Genomic DNA, 19,120 nt, shown 5'->3' with positions numbered 1-19,120 from the left:
TTAATAACCTGGCAGAGGCATAAAAGGAAAACCAGCTTCCCCTGGTTCATGCTCCTAATGGCCTCCTTTGAGATGCAGGACAGCAATCCATATTCTCTTCTTTAAAATGAGGGAGCTGGACTCTCTAGGTCTTTCCCAATGTTAATACTCTTGAATTTTCAATTAACGAGGAACATTTTGGGATTCTCTCCTTACACAATAGTTGATTCTTTTGTTTATTTTGTATGTTAAGTACTAGTGGGCTGTTGGTTAATGTGAGGCATATTTTTCCCTCTCAGAAGTAGTTTCCAAACCTTTTTTCTTCCTTACCTATGCCTAAAATAATTGATATAAAATTTAAAATCAGCCAGAAATGCTGCCCTTTATACAAGAGCTACATATTCTGTTATAATGAAAATCATTTTCTCAATAATTTGTCTCTGCAGTTTTATAAAGAAACCGAATTTTAGTAGAAAAAGGCCCTAGAAATAATCTTTTAAATCCTGAACACAGGTCCCTGTGTCAGGCTAGCTGTGTCAGAATCACTAGAGATTATTTAAAATACAGATTCCCAGAGCCTTCTCCTAAGGATTCTGATTTGTTAAGTCTATGAAGTTCAAGGGAATCTGTATTTAAATAAATACATATTTATATTAATTACTTTATTGATATAGAGTCAAGTAATTTTTACATGCTGACCGATTTTTTTAAAGAGTTAGGGTGTTGCTGTGATGCTCAGGCTGGAGTACAGTGGCTACTTACAGGCACTATCATACAGCCTCAAACTCCTGGCCTCCATCCTCCTGCCTCAGCCTCCCAAGAACTGGGACTGCATACAGGTGGATGTCACTGCGGCTGGCTCAGACAGATCTTATTCAGTGGTCGTGCCAAATAAGGAAACAGGTCTAGAATGAGAATGTGATATTGTCAAGATCACACTATCACAAGGTGGCTTATCTATGATTAGTAACCAGCTCTCCTGACACTTAGTCCTGTGCTTTTCCCAAAATGTCAGGCTGCTACTCTTATGGAATTTGCAACATTTTTCCCAAATGTATATGTAATGTACTATATTAGATAGGCCAAATGCATTGCCTGCTGTACTCTAGTCCTTTCTAAGGGAAAATGTTCTGTCCCCAGACTTATCAGAGACTTGGGTGAACCATTACTTCCACTGTACCAGATAGAGTTGATTGAACCAGGGGTGAGTATCTGATCAAGGGTAGCAAATCCACAGAGTACAGCACAATGAGATTCAAATACCAAATAAAGCAGATTTACAAATCTATTAAATGAAAATTGTCTAATCATTAAACACTGCTTTAAACCTAGTAAGTCTGTGCTTTTCAAGCATTCAAATTGTGCTTATAATCAAGTTTTCTTATTCCCCTTCCCAAGAGCAAAGATTTCAAACTGAAAACATGAGGCCAATACAAATTAAAGATTTCAAAATAAAATACATCAAATATTATCTTTAGTATTGTGATTGCTATTTATTAATTTTCATTTTTATTAAAATGTCTTTTTAAAAATGCAAACAGCATTACAGGGTTTATACTTAAAAAAAGTAAAAGTTGCCGAATATGTTGTATGCAGCTGATCCACCTTCTACTCATTATATATTTCCTTTATTACATGGCTTTTTAGGTTTTTTTGGAGTTAATAATTGCTTTATTTCCTCCCATTTGCTTAGTTTTCTATGTGTCTATCACCACTTTATTCCCAAACTCTCCACTAAAATGCAGAAATGTGTTATCAATATGCTCACCCACATTGGTGAACTGCATATTTCTTTTTTTTCTTGGCAACACCTCACCTCCAGTTCTGCCCTGCTCCAGTGTGAATGGATTGCTCTCTTTGCCAGCTGCATGTCTGCTACCCTAGGCTTCCCTTCACAGTTGTGGTGGATTAATTTTACGTGTCAACTTGACTGGGCCAAGTGATGCTCAGATAGCTGGTAAAACATTATTTCTGAGTGTGTCACGAAGTTTCTAGAGCAGATTAGCATTTTAATCAGTAAACTGAGTAAAGATCACTCTCATTAATGTGAATAGACAACATCCAATCCACTGAGGGCCTGAATAGAGCAAAAAGACAGAGGAAGGGCATATTTGCCCTTTCTGTTTGAGCTCAGATATCCTTCTTCTGCCCTTGCGACTCCAGTGTTCCCAGTTCTCAGGCCTTCAGACTCAGACTTTAGTACTTACACCAAAGGCCCCTCTGGTTCTCAGGCCTTGGTTCTTCATGCTTGGACTGGAACTAAAGCATCTTTTCTGGGTCTCCCACTTGAAGACAGCAAATTATGGGATTTCTTGGCTTCTGTAGCCTCCTGAGCCAATCCCTCATAATAAATCCTTTCCATATACCTAAATATATTCTATTGGTTCTGTTTCTGTGAGGCACCCTGATACAGTAATCATTCTGAAATCACCTTGATCTCCTCTATATTTCTATATTGGATCCTCTTTTTATTGTACTACATATACCTTTATTGGCTAACTTTTTTTTTTTTTTTTTTTTTTGAGACAAAAAGTTGCTTTGTTGCCCAGGCTGGAGTGCAGTGGTGCAATCTCAGCTCACTGCACCTCCCGGATTCAAGTGATTCTCCTGCCTCAGCCTTCTGAAGGGCTGGGATTACCACTCCTGGCTAATTTTTGTATTTTTAGTAGAGATGGGGTTTCACAGTGTTGGCCAGGCTGGTTTCGAACTCCTGACCTCAAGTGATCCACCTGTATCAGCCACCCAAAGTGCTGGGATTACAGGCATAAGCCACCGCCCTTGGCCAGCTAACTTTTTTTCTTAAAGATGGAGTTTCACTCTGTCACCCAGGCTGGAGTGCAGTGGCACAATCATAGCTCACTGCAGCCTCAAACTCCTGGGCTCAAGTGATTCTCCCACCTCAGCCTCCTGAGTAGTTTGAACTACAGGTGTGAGCTACTGTACTTGGCTTGGCTCACTTCCTACTATTGATGGAGCATATTTTCTAATAGCTCTTGAGAAAGTATGTATGGAAGGTTAACATTTTTTAGAACTTACATGTGTAAAATATTTTTCATTATTCCTTCACACCTGATTGATACTCTGGTTGGTGTTATGGGGTGAACTGTATCTCTTCCCCTCAAAAAAAAATTAAAGTTTGAACTCCCAGAACCTCAAAATGTTACTTTATATGGAAATGAGGTCACTGATGATGCAACTAATTTAGGATATGGTCATACTGAAATAGGAAGTTCTTATAAGATTTCCAGCTGACGACAGATACACATATTTATATTGATTTACACATGATAATAACAACAGAGATTGAAGTAATGCAGTTGCAGGCCAAGGAACACAAAAGCCTGCCAGCAAACTACCAGAAAGTGAGGAAGAGACAAGGAAGGAATCCTCTACACTTTCAGAGAGCACATGACATCTTGACTTCTGACTTCTAGCCTCCAGAAGTGTGAGACAGTGAATATCTATTGTTTTAAGTCACCCAGTTTGTTTTATCTTGTTATGGCAGCCCTAGAACCCTAATACAGTTGGGTATAGAAATCTAGTTTGCAAATATTTTTTTCTAAAAATTTAATTGCTCTCTATGTCTTAGCTTCCAGTACTGCTGAGGAGAAGTACAATCTTGTTCTGATTTCCAGTCCTTAGAATATAACTTTTTATCCTCTCTGGAAACTTCTAGGATCTTCTACCTATTCCTGGGATTCTGAAATTTCACGATGATTACATGTGTTAATCATCCACCCAGGTGCAGTGGCTCACGCCTGTAATCCCAGCACTTTGGGAAACCAAGGTGGGCGAATCACTTGAGGACAGAAGTTTGAGGCCAGCTGGCCAAACATGGTGAAATTCCATCTCTACTAAAGATACAAAAATTAGCAGGGTGTGGTAGTAGGTGCCTGTAATCCTAGCTACTCGGATGGCTGAGGCACAAGAATCACTCGAACCCAGGAGGCAGAGGCTGCAGTGAGCTGAGACTGCGTCACTGCATTCCAGCCTGGGTGACAGAGCGAGATTCCATCTGAAGAAGAAGAAAGAAGAAGAAGGAGAAGGAGAAGGAAGAAAGAAGAAGAAAGAAGAAGAAACAAATTACCAGACAGGGAAAGGAAAAGAGCCAAAAAAATCCACAATCTCAGTTCCTAAGAACAGTCCTGTTCCTACCAAAGTAGAAAAACCACATAATTCACATTGGGTATGGGGTAAGGGACTTTGAAGGGTACTGTCTTAGTAGTGGTATACAATTAGCCCTACATAAATGACTGAATTAGTTCCACCTAACAACAACAACAAAAAAATCAGACCCCAAAAGAACAAAATTGTTTTTCAAGTAAGTAAATTTTACAAAGTCTACCATTTTGTTTAAAAAAAAAAAAAAAAAGTGTCCAGGCATGCAAGAAGCAGGAAATTATGAACGGTAATGAAGAGAAAAATCAATCAATAGAAACTGTGCCAGAAATAGTGTAGATCATAGAATTAGTAGACAAGGACATTAAAACTGTCATTATAATTGTATTCTATGTGTTTAAGAAGCTACAGAAAAGACTGAGCATATTAAAATATAAAAGGTGTAAAACACACACCCACATCCAAATCAAACTGGTAGAAGCAACAACTACAATGTTTTATATGAAGAATGAACTGGACAGGATTTCAATATTAGATATTGAAAAAAGATTAATGAACATGAAAACCTAGCAATTATCCAAAAGGAAACATAAAGAAAACCTTGAAAAAAAGAAGAGCATCACTGAGCTGTGAGACAATGCCAGTTAGCTCAATATACATGTATACTATGTACATGCACACGACTCCGATAGTCACCAGTGGAGAGGAGCAAGAGAATGCAAAGAAAAAATATTTGAAGAAATAAGAGCAATGTTTGCATTTGTCTTGCTCTACCTGGTATTCCTATCAAGGCACCTGGTATATATTAGGTGCTTAATAAACATTTCTTGAACACATTTGCAGCAGGAAAAAATGACAACAATGAGTAAGAGATAAGCACCTGAGTGTTATTGCAGGGTATTTAGGCCATCAGAGGACAAAAAAGTGGAACAATATGGAGAAAAGGCTTGGTAGAAGTGGCATGTCTTCAGCAGGGACCCATGAAATGGGTTCAACTGAGTGTCTACAAAGTTTGGAGAACAGGAGGGGATGAAGAAGGGCATTCCACACAAGAACAACATAAATGAAGATTTGGGGCCTGGCACAGTGGCCCACGCCTGTAATGCCAGCACTTTGGGAGGCCAAAGCAGGAAGACTGCTTGAGCTCAGGAGTTTGAGCCTGGGCAACATAGCAAGACCCCCCATCTCTACTAAAAATTTAAAAATTTGCCAGGCATGGTGGTGCTTGCCTGAAGTCCTCACTACTGGCAAGGCTGAGACAGGAGGCTCTCTTGAGCTGTGATCGCACCACTGCACTCCAGTCTGGACAACAGAAAGAAACTCTGTCTCTAAACAAACAAAACGACTTGAAACCAGGAATAAATATGGTTGAAACTATCCCACCCGGACTGAAGTGGTGGTTGCACTTAGTGGTAATAAGAAATAAACTTAGCTGGATGAATTAGGGTCAAAGTATGCAAGGCTTTAGAAATAAGAAACAGGAGAGAACCACTGAAAGTTTCTGAACAGATCTTGTGATGATGAAATCAGAATTCAAGGGGAGAAAAAAGAAGCATAGTGATGGCAGACATTCGTGATGGATTTGGAGAAGAAAATACTAAAGGTGAATGGAAAGGGTGGACCAGCGGCAACCAGGTTATTAAAACAGTCGCATGATGAAGTGTTGAAATATTGGATGTAAACACACCTACCACAGTATCAGTACAGACTAAGGGCTTGGATAAATGTTAGTCAAATCCAAATACTAAAATTCTTCTTGTTCGCGAAAATTTCAGGAGTGGCTCAAAGAATCTGTAATGCATTAAGAATACTATTTGCTTCACAATATTTAATTTACTTAAGATTTCATAAGAATCAGCTGCTTATAAAATTGTTACTTTGTGGTGCACCAAAGCACCTTGTTCTCTCCCTCACCCAGATGTTTCATGCTGTTTGTACTTTCCACCCTTAAACAGATTTGGAGGGAAGATTCAAGCCGTGGATTTTTAAATTTAAAGCAATGCTGTCACAAACTGAGAACTGACAACGTCATTACATATTTAATTGCCACCACATCCCAGAGTTTAAAAATTGGAAGGACCTAAGAGATAGGACCTCTCGTTGTACAGAGGCGGAAACTGAGACTGAGAGAGGGTAAGAGAACAGTCCCAGATCACAGAGCTGCTAATGGGCAAGGTGGGACTAGAATCCAGGCTTGACTCCTCTACGTGGAGCCAAGGGTTCGAAGCGATTCGGATAAGGGAAGCCCGAGGCAGGGAACGAGAGTCATGAAAGCAGCTCTTTCCAACCCTAGGAGGCCGGGGGACCTCGCCACCGCGTAAGGAGCGGAGCCAGGCCGACCTCAAAAGCCGCAAGTCCAGGTACCCTTACCCTGATGGCCCCGGCGACACCCTCGGCCACCCTCCTGATCTCGCGATACTAGCCGGTACTCACTTTTCCGGCTTCCTCTAGGCCCCGCCCCTCCACCTCAGCCCTTCTGTCGTCATTTCCTGTGGGTCTGTGGGCTAGGGAGAAGATGGCGGCGTTAGGGGAACCCGTGCGACTGGAGAGGGGTGAGTGCAGCCGAGGCTCGGCCGAGGTTGGTGGAAGGGTTGGGAGAGTGCTGTGTCGCTGGAGGGGAGGAGGAGTGACCCAGGCTCTGAGATCCGGAGCCAGGCTATCCCTTGTGCCGGCGCCAGAGGCCACCGTTGTTCTGTGCCTGGCTTTAGTGAGGGCGCTTACGGTATTTCAACTGTTACTCTAAGCTCTCCTCTGTTCACACGGACTGTCCCGAAGCACAGCACAACTAAACACAACCTGCCCGCTTCGCAGACACACGCCACACACGCGCTCCCTTGGTGGGCACAGCAGAAGCAGCATTCAGAGACCCATATGCCCGAAAAGCAAACATCACACACCCGGTTCGCACAGACTACACTCAATGCCTGTACAACATGAGAACACACGGTACAATTCAACAGAACCTCCCTTCCCCCTTGTTTACACACATACTCCTTCATTACTTTTTCCACAACATCGCTTGTATTTGGGTTGGGGTATTTGCTAGCTTTTGTGCCCCTCCTAGAAATGGAGAGGTTGCTTTAAAACAATCCTACTCACTTGGTCTTGGGAAGGAGGTTACGTAAGTAAGCAGAATAGTGGTAGATGCTAAAACGCTTGCAGGTGCAGTGTTTTTCATTTCTTGCAAACCCTACAATTGCAAACTGGTTGGCTGATTGCTTCCTAGAGCAGACTGTCAAGGAAAATAAAACCTCCTCTTCTGAGTGATTTTTTTTTAGAGAAGCCTGTGAAAATAACTGGCTATGCGCCTACCAGATTTCCAGCATTCCAGCGTTTCCAGTCCTTTTACAGATTTCCAGCATTCCACTCTGTCCCTAATCCTTTATTTCAAACAATTTCAAGCATGCTTTTCATGCACCAGCATTAGAAATCATTGATAGGAGTTGAGAAGTACAAATAAACATTTTGAGTACTTGTGGTTAAAGAAAAAAAAAATTATAGGATGGAGACTGAAATTATATTGCACATATTAACATTTGCAGTTACAGGCTAAATACTACTATTGTCCCCTAAGAAGACACATTTTTAGAATTACTGTACTTAGAAAAACTTCTTTCCTAATGCCTTCCCACAAAGAAATGTGCACTTAATGTTGCTGATTTGCTCTTTACTGTGTTCACCATTTGGAAGTCTCACTGTAAATGAGATTCTTACCCTTAAGCCAATTAAAGCATCATTTTAGAGGACTAGCTACTCTGGGAAGACTTGCCGAGTTAGGCCTAAGTCTGTGACATCTTCCTCTTGAGCACAGTAGCACTGTGTTTTATGGATGGGAACAAATCTGTTTGGTGTTAACAGGAGTAGGTTTCTTCTTTGAAAGCTAGTTGTTAAGATTCTAACATATTGGTGGTCTTCTGTGTTTTTGTTGTTGCTGTTTGGAGACGTAGTCTTGCTTTGTCGCCCAGGCTGGAGTGCAGTGGTGCGATCTCGGCTTACTGCAACCTCCGCCTCCCGTGATCAAGCAATTATCCTGCCTCAGTCTCCCGAGTAGCTGGGACTACAGGCGCACACCACCACGCCCGGCTATTTTTTGTATTTTAGTAGAGACGGAGTTTCACCGTGTTGCCCAGGCTGGTCTCGAACTCCTGAGCTCAGGCAGTTCGCCCGCCTCGGCCTCCCAAAGTGCTAGGATTATAGGCGTGAGCCACAGCGCCCGACCGGTCTTTGTATTTTTAAATGCAACACAAAATGTGGAACTTCTGTGGCATTTAGTTTTGATAGTCATGGCTTTGTTTTTTGCTGTTAACAGACTTCTTTTCCATTCTTCAGTAGAAGGCTCAGCCCCTTAGGATGAATTACAGTTAGCCCTCCATATGCATGGGTTCCACGTTTCAGCCAACTGCAGATTGAAAATGCTCAGAGAAAAAAATCGTGTCTGTATAAACATGTACATTTTTTTCTTGTCCTTATTCCCTAAACAATGTGATATAGCAACTATTTACATAGCATCAGATATTGTAAGTAATCTAGAGATTATTTAAAGTATGGAGGGGGGATATGCATAAGGTTATATGCAAATACTACATCATTTTATATCGGAGACTTGAACATCTGCAGATCTTGGTATCTGTGGTATCTGAAGAAGGTCCTAACGAATTCCCCACAGTTACTGAGACAGCTGTACTAGTCGTTGCTATTTAGCAGGGTAAGAAAGTCAGATTACATCACCTCTGATTCTTGTTTACAATTCTAACAGACTCTATTAACAAACACTCCCAACAATCTTACAGCAGAAAATCCTACAGTACAATTACAATACAGTACTTGATCACATATGATTTAGAGTGCCTTCTAAATCATCAAACTATGATCTAATGAAACACAAATTTGAGCACATGTTAGCTACATTTTAGATTTAGTCAAAAGCATTTTATTTTTTTCCGTTTTTTTTTTTCTTCATTGGAAATTTTTATATGACTTACATATTATAACTTTATAAATCAAAATAATTGATGAACCAACAGTCCCCATTTATCGGTCATTCTGGTGATGGGAAATCAGAATGGTGAAGGTCTATTTGTTTCCATTGCATTTGATTAACTTTTTAAGTTTAAGCTTTCTTTACCACAAATTTAAAAATTTGTTTTCTGGCCAGGCGCAGTGGCTCATGCCTGTAATCCCAGCAGTTTGGGAGGCCGAGGCAAGCAGATCAATTGAGGTCAGGAGTTCGAGACTAGCCTGGCCAACATGGTGAAACCCTGTCTCTACTGAAAATACAAAAATTAAGTGGGCGTGGTGGCAGTTACCTGTAGTCCCAGCTACTCGGGAGACTGAGGCACAAGAATCACTTGAACCCTGGAGGCGGAGGTAGCAGTGAGCCAAGATCATACCACTGCACTCCAGCCTCAGCAATAGAGGGAGACTCCGTCTCAAATAAATAAATAAATAAATTATCTTTCAGCCGGGCTTGATGGCTCACTCCTGTAATCCCAGCACTTCGAGAGGCCAAGGTGGGTGGATCACGAGGTCTGGAGTTCGAGACCAGCCTGACCAACAGGGTGAAACCCCGTCTCTACTAAAAATACAAAAATTAGCCGAGCGTGGTGGTGGACCCCTGTAATCCCAGCTACTCAGGAGGCTGAGGCAAGAGACTCTCTTGAACCTGGGAGGCAGAGGTTGCAGTGAGTGGAGATTGCGCGACTGCAGTCCAGCCTGGGTGACAGAGTGAGACTACCTCTCAAATAAATAAATAAATATCTTTCTTTACTGCATTTATTCATAGTTTTCTATCTGCAAACACGAAGAAGGCCATACTATATAAAGAAAAATTTCTAGTCCTTGAGTATAACATGAAATCAGAAACATCTTCTACTTAAGTCAAAAGGAAGCAAAGCAGTAATGGAATACTGGGCATTATAGTACCTGGGGTACAGAAACTGTACAAAAACAGTTTTTGGAAAAAAAAAAAGTAGAGATAGTTAACAGTATTATAGCTGACCTCCTGAATCTTCTAAAAATGTCTCAATTCATAACATTTATCCTCGCAGTTCTCAATGGGAATCCCCTAACATGCTTCATACATTTCTATAAATGTATACAACCTCTTAGGATTTTTTTGGTTTGGTTGGCATTTATTTTTTTTTGGAGATGGAGTTTCACTCTTTTCACCCAGACTGGAGTGCAGTGGCACAATCTCAGCTCACTGCAACCTCTGCCTCCCGGGATCAAGCGCTTTCTCCTGCCTCGGTCTCCCAAGTAGCTGGGATTACAGGCACCTGCCACCATGCTTGGCTAATTTTTGTTTTTTTGTTTTTTTTGTTTTTTTTATTAGAGATGGGGTTTCACCATGTTGGCCAGGCTGATCTTGAACTCCTGACCTCAGGTGATCCACCCACCTCGGCTTCCCAAAGTGCTGGGATTACAAGCATAAGCCACTATGCCCAGCCAGTATTTCTTATGATTAATTGGTACCAGTGTAACATAACATTTTTGCTTGCTGAGCCCTTTTTTATGTATTGTGTGGTTCAGTCGTTAACTGAACTCATAACTCTTCCTCGTAACCCTTATATGGAAGATACTGTTATTTCCATTTTACAGTGAAAGAAACTGAGACATAAGGAAGTCATGTAACTTGCCCAAGGTCACACAGGTGGTATTGAGACCAGATCGACAAAGCTAATTGTTTTCATTTTTCTCTTTCATAAACATAAGTGTTTGAGCTTGTTTGAATTAACAATGTTAATTAAGGTGAAAAAAAATCAGTTTAGTTCATTTGTACTGCTTGTTTTTGCATTTTTACGGTTGTTTTAAATGTGTCCCTGCCACTCACTGCATCTGCTCTTTAATGGTTATCTACCTGTGTATCATGTTTCTTTCAAGAAATGATCAGTGATTTTACTAGCTTATAGTGCCTTGTACTGTTCAGTGCTTTGGTTACTAATAATGATAATTTGGTAAATTTTTGTTGACTAGTTTCTGACAATATTGCTAGCTTTTCTGAAGCAGTACAATGTTCATGTAATGGTCACATTTGAGTCGCAGTCCTTTCTGATGACATTTGGTATTTTGTGTTCAATTTGCCTGTGTTTCTCCAAGGTCTTACTTTATGCTTCTGTAATCTCAGTAGTTTTTCCTATCTACTGTAAAATTTAGTGTTCTTACATTTTACATTCTCACCCTTCATGTGTGTACACACACAAGTCTTCTCCCTACCAAACACATGTGCAAATTCAATGCTTTTTTCCCCACTATTGTCTGTATATTATTAGCCGTTGAAGAATGAATCCTAAGTGCTACACTGTTACATAGGCATTGAGAAAATCCTTCGAGAAAATTATCTGTGTGTGTGTTTAACTCTAGATATTTGTAGAGCAATTGAATTACTGGAAAAACTACAAAGGAGTGGAGAAGTACCACCACAGAAACTTCAGGCTTTGCAAAGAGTCCTTCAAAGTGAGTTCTGCAATGCTGTGAGAGAGGTGAGTAAACATCTTTAAAATTTACTAAAAATTTGAGTTAATTAGGTCAGATAATACTCTAAATTTGCGCTCAAAATTTCTTAAGAAAAACTTCAGAAAACGTTAAAACCAATCCCTTTCATTTTTGGAATTTCTGATAGAAAAAACATTTTATAAAGATGCATAACTTTGCCTGAAATTTTAAGTTCACAGAGAACTCAAGCATGGTATATTCTGAGATATAACTTTGGCTTTTACAGGTATATGAACATGTCTATGAGACTGTGGACATCAGTAGCAGTCCCGAAGTGAGAGCAAACGCTACCGCAAAGGTAAATTTTTTTGTTTACCAAAAGTGAGAATTCTTCATAAATTAGAAGTTTAAAATATGCAATTATTAAATTCGTAATAAACTTACTTTGAAGACTAACATGTATCTTTCAAGCTACACCAAATTTCTCAAGTACTAAGAAGACATTTGTTTCTACTGGCTTTACATAAATGGTCCATGATAAATAGCTTTACATAAGCTATGTTATGCAGTTTAGATAATGCAATAGAAATGTACTTGCATACAATATCGTGCAATATATAATTGTGTTGTATATGTTACATATATGATACTATATAATATTCATTATACAAAATCTAATCATAATTTTAAGATATGAATTACTATCCTCGTCTTATTGATGAGGAAGCGTGAGGTTATTTGCCCCAAACCACACAAATAGCATATGATAGAGCTGTGGTATTACCCTGAGCTGATTTGTGCTTTCTTCTTTACATTATCTGCATTTCTGTGCCATTGTTTTCCGCAAATAATTTAGGTATTGACCTCACTATTCATGATAGGTGGTTTGAACAGGATAATACCAGCAGCCGGTGACTTAATCATCAGCAGATAATTTTTTATGGATAGTTACTGGCTCTCAGAAGGAAATGGTGGATTCTTTGTTGAATACAAATGCTTAAACACGTGGATGTAGTTTGTCAGTGTAGAAAAGACCAGAGAAACATGGTTTTAATTGCTGAGTTGTGTGACTTTGATAGCCTACTGAATTTCTGAGCCTTAGATAACGGGTATTCAGTAAATCTTGATTTCTTCAACGATAACGAGTGTTCAGTAAATCTTGATTTCTTTGAAGATAATGGGTATTCAGTAAATCTTGAATTCTTTCTTCCTCCCCATTTTTGTGATCCATCACAAAAAAAAGGTACTAGACAATTACCCTTAAAAGCAAAGTGAAACAAAATCTCAACTTTATAATTAGTTTGGATTAGTCTAAATTTGAGCTTTAAATAAGATATGGCTCTGTTTCATCTTCTATGGGGATTTTTAGTTGTGACTAGTTAACTAAAGCAACAAAAACATTCAGATTGGCTATATGTACCTCTCTTTTTCTCATTATTGAGTTATTTCTTGATATCTTAGATATTTAGTATATGGTACAAATAGTGTAGAAGCCAAAATGATTACATATAGGGACAACTCCATGTTGATTATATAGGTAGGTTGTGTCCTGCACAGAGGCTCCTGAAGGAGTTGGGCAATCCAGATCTAAAGCTCAGGGCTGCTGGCATGGTGGGGGAGGGGTTTTCCTCCTTACCATGTATAATGTGCATCTGCTCAGCAAGTCTGCTTGCCAAGCCCCGTGCATATGGGACTGCACCAAAGACTGAGACTGGGTGCTGGATGGGCTAGGAATGACCTGAAAAATCATAACATTTCCTGTGTAACTCAGAATTATTCATTTGTCATCTCTAAAATACCTTCTGTTTAGCTTACCTTCTCAGAGTCACCAGTGAATTTGTGATTATTCAAACGTCAAAAATACGTGCTCAAAAGTAGTTTTTAAAAAGAGGCCAGGTGCGGTGGTTCACGCCTGTAATCCCAGCACTTGGGAGGCCAAGGTGGGCAGATCACGAGGTCAGGAGATCAAGACCATCCTGGCTAACACGGTGAAACCCTGTCTCTACTGAAAATACAAAAAATTAGCCGGGCGTGGTGGCAGGTGCCTGTAATCTCAGCTAAAGAGACATAAGAACCGAAGTAAATAAAAGTCATACTTTTAATACGTAAAACTTGCTTTCAGGCTACTGTTGCTGCATTTGCTGCCAGTGAAGGACATTCTCATCCTCGAGTTGTTGAGCTACCAAAAACAGAAGAGGGCCTTGGATTCAATATTATGGGAGGCAAAGAACAAAATTCTCCAATCTATATATCTCGAATAATTCCAGGTGGAATTGCTGATAGACATGGGGGCCTCAAACGTGGAGATCAACTCCTCTCTGTTAATGGCGTGGTGAGGATGAATTTTATTTCTATTTGTAGTGATCTGTTGTGACCACCTGGGGGCGTATTTGAGTTTTAGGAGAAACCTAAGAAACTTGTGGTTTAGAAATGCCTTGAGGGAATCCTAGGCAGTACTATTAATACAGTGATCCTTTTTTTTTAAGCACTGTAAGTGTATTTTGCAGTGTAAATTAGCAGTGCTTAATGTATGTAATTTTTATGACATAAGCTCTTTATTAAAGGCAATACATTAAATCAGAAGTCTACCCTAATTTTACTCTTACGGCAATTGCTTGATCTACTGACATAATAAGGCATATAGATTGATATGCTAATTATTTGGAACTTAAAAGCCAGTTTTTAGATTATAAACAGAATATATGTAAGAGAGGATTTCATATAAATTAAAATGGTAAGGCAGGATTATTTCTTAGTTTTATAATGTTGGAATAATACAACATTAAAACTTTCTTCCTTATATATATTTTAATAATTTTTGCATTTTGAGTTACTTTCAAAACTTAGTGTACGGTTGTTTGTTTGTTTTTCCCCTAGAGTGTTGAAGGAGAACATCATGAAAAAGCTGTAGAACTGCTGAAAGCTGCACAAGGAAAGGTTAAATTAGTGGTGCGATATACACCCAAAGTCTTAGAAGAAATGGAGTCGCGCTTTGAAAAAATGAGATCAGCAAAACGCAGGCAACAGACCTAATACATTTCAAAACTTGATATTTCATTTTGCATTTTAGCTAGAGAAGTTTTCCTTGCGACTTACTAATGGCTGCAATGCCAATGATTGTAAGAAAACAAACAAATTTATCATGAAATTCTCCTTGCCATTTTATAAATGCCTATTTTAACATCATTTATGGTTCTAGAGATGCATACACTTTTTTCTGACAAGAAAAAGTAAAAGGTGATGAGGGCAATTCTGTCCTACTGTTTTTACAGGCCTTTTTCAAATGCAGATTTTGTCATAAAGTTGTTATAGATTTTTTAAAATGCTTTTTTAATATTAAAATGTACTTTTACATTCTTAATCTTTTTTTAGAAAGGAAAAGTTTTCTTCATTTGGCTGCTGATTTAAAAGTAAAGTTCTCCAATTCTTTTTTTGCTTACTCTGTTTTTTTTAGCCTGTGAAATTTCTTTACAGTTTTCCAAGAAGTTAAACATAACAGTCTCACCTACAGCAGTTCATTACACCGTCAATGTTAACATCATTGCTGCATTTTGTACTTTGAACACACACACAATATATATAAAACCAGTGGTAAATCATGACTCAGCCCAGTGCAAGTTTTTTCACTTTTACTTAAGCATAATATATAATGGATATTCATTTATATTGATTTTTAAAAGTAAGTTTTTAAACACTGAAACAATCATTGCTAAAGGATGTATTCTTAATATTTGAACATTGAGGCAAGAGGATGTAATCGATAGCATTACTTATTACATCCCTATTTATATTCAACAATACATCAAATTATAAATGCAAAACAGGTTCAGATTTCATCTTTTGCAATTTATTTTAAATACTGTTCATTTTTATTTAAATGCACAGTATTTCCCCTATATTTTGGTCCTTCCATTCCTAGAGAGAAACCAGTTATTTTGTGGTGGGAAGTAGCTGAAGCAAAAAAGGAAAAGTAATACCGTTAACCTCACTAGCTTCGAGAGTAGACATTCTTACTAGCTCAATTTAAATAATTGATTTTAGGAAGAAAAGAGGATATATTTAAGATACATAGAAATTATGATGTGATGTTTCCATGAGAATCTGTAGATTCCATCAAAATAAGTAGGAACTCATACTAAAATTGTTGGATTTAGAGATGCACCTTTTGTTTATGATTCAAATATGGGAATTTGAGAAATATTTCATTTGTCCACTGGATGTCACTATTTCACTAAAAGGCAGCTATTAGTGTGTGACTGTGACTGAGGTCTTAAAGACTGAGAGTTGAGGTTCATTTTCTGTCACAACTTACAGGAACATGTGTACTTTAAGAAAAACTTAAGTGACAAATGTTAGAAGATGATGGATTGAAAAATACAAGTAATTTGGCATCGTTATTGACCTTGTATAAAAGAGTGGGCATTTTGTAACATTCCTTCAGGAAGAATAGTATGCTTTTATCTGCATGTTTGTGATCTCTGTGAGTGAGTCTCAGATGATTATTCCAGTTTTCAATGATTTTTCAAAACAAAAGTCAATCGGCATTGTTATTTATCATTTAGGTATTGAACACTGGATTGCATGGTTGAATGTGTCTTTAATCCACTGCAAAATGTGCTTGTTATTGATAGGATCATGTTGTTAAATTGTATATTTTCAAAATTAATTGATGTTTTAAAAATGTTGAGACCAAAGTAGTATAGAAGTATGGACTTAATTTAATTGTAAAATTATTAGAGGTATTTGTTGTAGAGCTTTATATATTAAAGAGAGGTATTGGTGCATATAAAAACAGTAATATTATTGTTATGCTTGTATTCTTGCATTTCAGGGTAAGTAAACCCTGAAGAAATCTTATTTTAGTATAGCTACAGCTGCAATAGCTTTTACGGATGTATCAACGTTTCATTATAAATTATAGTTTCCTGGGTCTGTGTCTCAGCTGTTTAAGAACTTTCAGCCAAGTTAAATCTTTTTTGGTGTTGAAACTTTTAGTAAGTTGAGTAAGCTATTTTTTTTTCCCTACGGTAATCCACAATCTGTTCTTTGAGTGGGTTGACACCTATTTATAATTCTTAAAATAAGGGTAGCTCAAAGGAGCCAAATATAGTAGTTTAGCTTGCTACTGTTGAGCATGAATAGCAGTAGTTGTTTTCATTAATGCAGTTTTCATAATGTATCCCAGAATTTTAAATCTTGACCATAGAAAAATACAGTCATTCATTGCCAGAGATGTACAGTGGTGGTTTAGTGCAGTGAGGAAATGATGGGAATTTTTATCTTAGAAATGGATGATTCATGAATAAAACTAGGTACATAGTATATGATAGATGTTTGTCAATTACAAATATAAATTATCACCCCCATTTCCGTTTATTTTCTTGATATATCAAAATGTGTTGACTTAGTGATTCTCAATCTTAGCTACATATTAGAAAGCCCAGCAGAGCTTTAAAAAATTGATACCTGGGTCCTATTCCGTAACAACTAAATCAAAACCACTTTTTTTTTTTTTTAAGCTTTCCAAGTGGTTCTAAAGGACACCTAGGGTTGAGAACCCATTATAAAATGATCTGATTACATTGGACACTGTCAGGAAGTATCAGAATAGAACAGTTTAATTTGCAGCTACTTAATGATTAATTATATTTCTTAGTTTTGTTTTGTTTTTTTTTTTTTTAAAAGAGACAGGATCTTGCTTTGTCTCCCAGGCTGGAACACAGTGGTATGATCATAGTTCTCAGCAGCCTGAAACTCTTTGGCTTCCACCTCAGCCTTCCAAAGCATTAGGATTATAGGCGTGAGCCACTGCACCTGGCCAAGTAATTTCTTTAGGAATAAAAGGTACTTGGCATTTCTTATTTGGGAAGTAATTACAGTCTTATCTTTTTTTTTTCTTCTTTTTTTTTTTTAAATAAAATCTACCAGTAGTTTAAATGTGAGCTTTTTATGTCTGTCATCAATCTGCCCCCTTTGCCTTTAAAACTTACAAGAATACGTGTCTGTTACTTGAGAAAGCATGTTTAAAAATTGCAGATGAGCAGTATTGTCGTTAATTTATGTGCTGTCTTAATGTGAGCACTTGATTTGTTAGTGTAGTAGTAGATTATAAAAGCCTAGTTCTTTAGGATTTGATGATTCAAACATGTTTTTGGTTTTTTTGTTTGTTTTGTTTTTTTTTTTTTTTGAGACGGAGTCTTGCTCTGTTGCCCAGGCTGGCATGCAGTGGTGCAATCTCAGCTCACTTCAACCTCCGCCGCCTCAAGGCAGTTCTAGCGATTTTCCTGCCTCAGCCTCCCAAGTAGCTGGGACTACAGGCGTGTGCCACCATGCCCGGCTAATTTTTTTGTATTTTTAGTAGAGACGGGGTTTCACCATGTTAGCCAGGATGGTCTCAATCTCCTGACCTCATGATTCACCCCCCGCGGCCTCCCAAAGTGCTGGAATTACTGGCATGAGCCACCGTGCCCAGCCTCAAATATGTTTTTAAAAAATATCATTGTCCTCCTCCTCTAAGATTTTTAAAGTTCTTTTGCTCAAGTACTTAAGTAGTTTGGCTCAAGTACTTTGTTTACAATTAAAATGGATATTATAGCATTTAATAGAAGAAATGGTCATGGCTTATCCAAAAAGAATGTCAGCATGACGACTTTAAAAACTACATGTTTGTGAATATTTTATAATGTGGAATGATCATTGAAATATCAAGGATTCTAGTAATTGTATTTCCTGAATAAATGTATGTTTATGAATTTTCTAACCTACGTTTTGTTGTGTCCTCTGCCAACAATCTGGTTTTATAATTATTGTCTGAAGTTTGCTGGTAGTGTTTCTTCAAAGGTTATTCCAGTTATGGTTAAGTAGTGGGAAAAATTACTTACTAATTTTCAAGAACTTTGAGACTAATTTGTATTGACTCGGTTTTTAAAAATACTGGCAAATACTATGCTTCTACTTTTAAAATTTGTGGTAATACCCAGAATGGATGTAAAATGACACTTTTTCAGTAGATTAATTCATTTATCAATTTAATTCTGATTTTAAGGCATATTTAAAATAAATTTGTATGAGTTATGTCCTCGTTCTTTGGAATTGAAAAAAGTTGATATAACTACACAATAGATAATTTTTGGGAAAGCTATGTATAAAAAAGCATAATTCATGGTGGCTGCCGAAATGAAACTTTGAATTTCTATATTTTGGTTTGTCTTTCATAAAATTTAAAAAAAAAAACATTTTCTTGTGTTATTTCGAGAGTGGCAATATGACATGTGATTGAGAGCACAGATTCTGAAGCCAGACAACTCTGGTTTCAATCCCAGTTCCACCATTACCGTGTGTCACCTTAAACAAATTGCTTGATTTCTTTGTGCCTTAGTTCCCTCACCTGTCATTGGTAATAAAAATACCTGTAAGTGTCATGCCATTTTCTGTAAGGCCCTTAAAAAGGTGCCTGGCATAGTAAATACTGTTTGTGTTTGCTTTTGTTCGTGTAAAATAGCTTCAGAACCTTATGAGCTAAAGGAAATAATTCTGGTCAAAAAATTAAAATTAGCAAGTTTTTATTTTTGATGTTTAGAAAACAGCCTTT

The 19,120-nt window shown here is 37.9% G+C and overlaps 1 protein-coding gene across 2 annotated transcripts; it reads left to right on the top strand.

Moving 5' to 3' along the window:
* Positions 1 to 6,590: 6,590 nt before the first annotated feature.
* Positions 6,591 to 18,759, top strand: LIN7C (lin-7 homolog C (C. elegans)). 2 transcript variants are annotated; one of them, XM_011964713.1, is made up of 5 exons: positions 6,591 to 6,650; positions 11,458 to 11,576; positions 11,816 to 11,887; positions 13,652 to 13,861; positions 14,407 to 18,759. In XM_011964713.1, exons 1-5 carry the CDS (start codon positions 6,614 to 6,616, stop codon positions 14,560 to 14,562), a joined length of 594 nt encoding a protein of 197 aa, XP_011820103.1. In that variant the 5' UTR covers positions 6,591 to 6,613; the 3' UTR covers positions 14,563 to 18,759. The 2 variants fall into 2 exon arrangements, with proteins under 2 accessions (XP_011820103.1, XP_011820104.1); XM_011964714.1 differs by lacking the exon at positions 11,816 to 11,887 and having other exon boundaries at positions 6,613 to 6,650.
* Positions 18,760 to 19,120: the final 361 nt, after the last annotated feature.

This window comes from Mandrillus leucophaeus, unplaced genomic scaffold (genome assembly GCF_000951045.1).
Source record: "Mandrillus leucophaeus isolate KB7577 unplaced genomic scaffold, Mleu.le_1.0 Scaffold700, whole genome shotgun sequence".
Classification (NCBI taxonomy): Eukaryota; Metazoa; Chordata; class Mammalia; order Primates; family Cercopithecidae; genus Mandrillus; species Mandrillus leucophaeus.
This window is presented reverse-complemented; position numbering and strand designations above follow the sequence as displayed.

What these genes read in the sequence shown, in the direction of transcription:
- LIN7C (XM_011964713.1), top strand. Translation starts at nt 6,614, where the DNA reads ATGGCGGCGTTAGGGGAACCCGTGCGACTGGAGAGGG. An exon ending in TCTGCAATGCTGTGAGAGAG is followed by an intron (nt 11,577 to 11,815) that starts GTGAGTAAACAT and finishes TGGCTTTTACAG; the next exon opens with GTATATGAACATGTCTATGA. An exon ending in TCCTCTCTGTTAATGGCGTG is followed by an intron (nt 13,862 to 14,406) that starts GTGAGGATGAAT and finishes TTTTTCCCCTAG; the next exon opens with AGTGTTGAAGGAGAACATCA.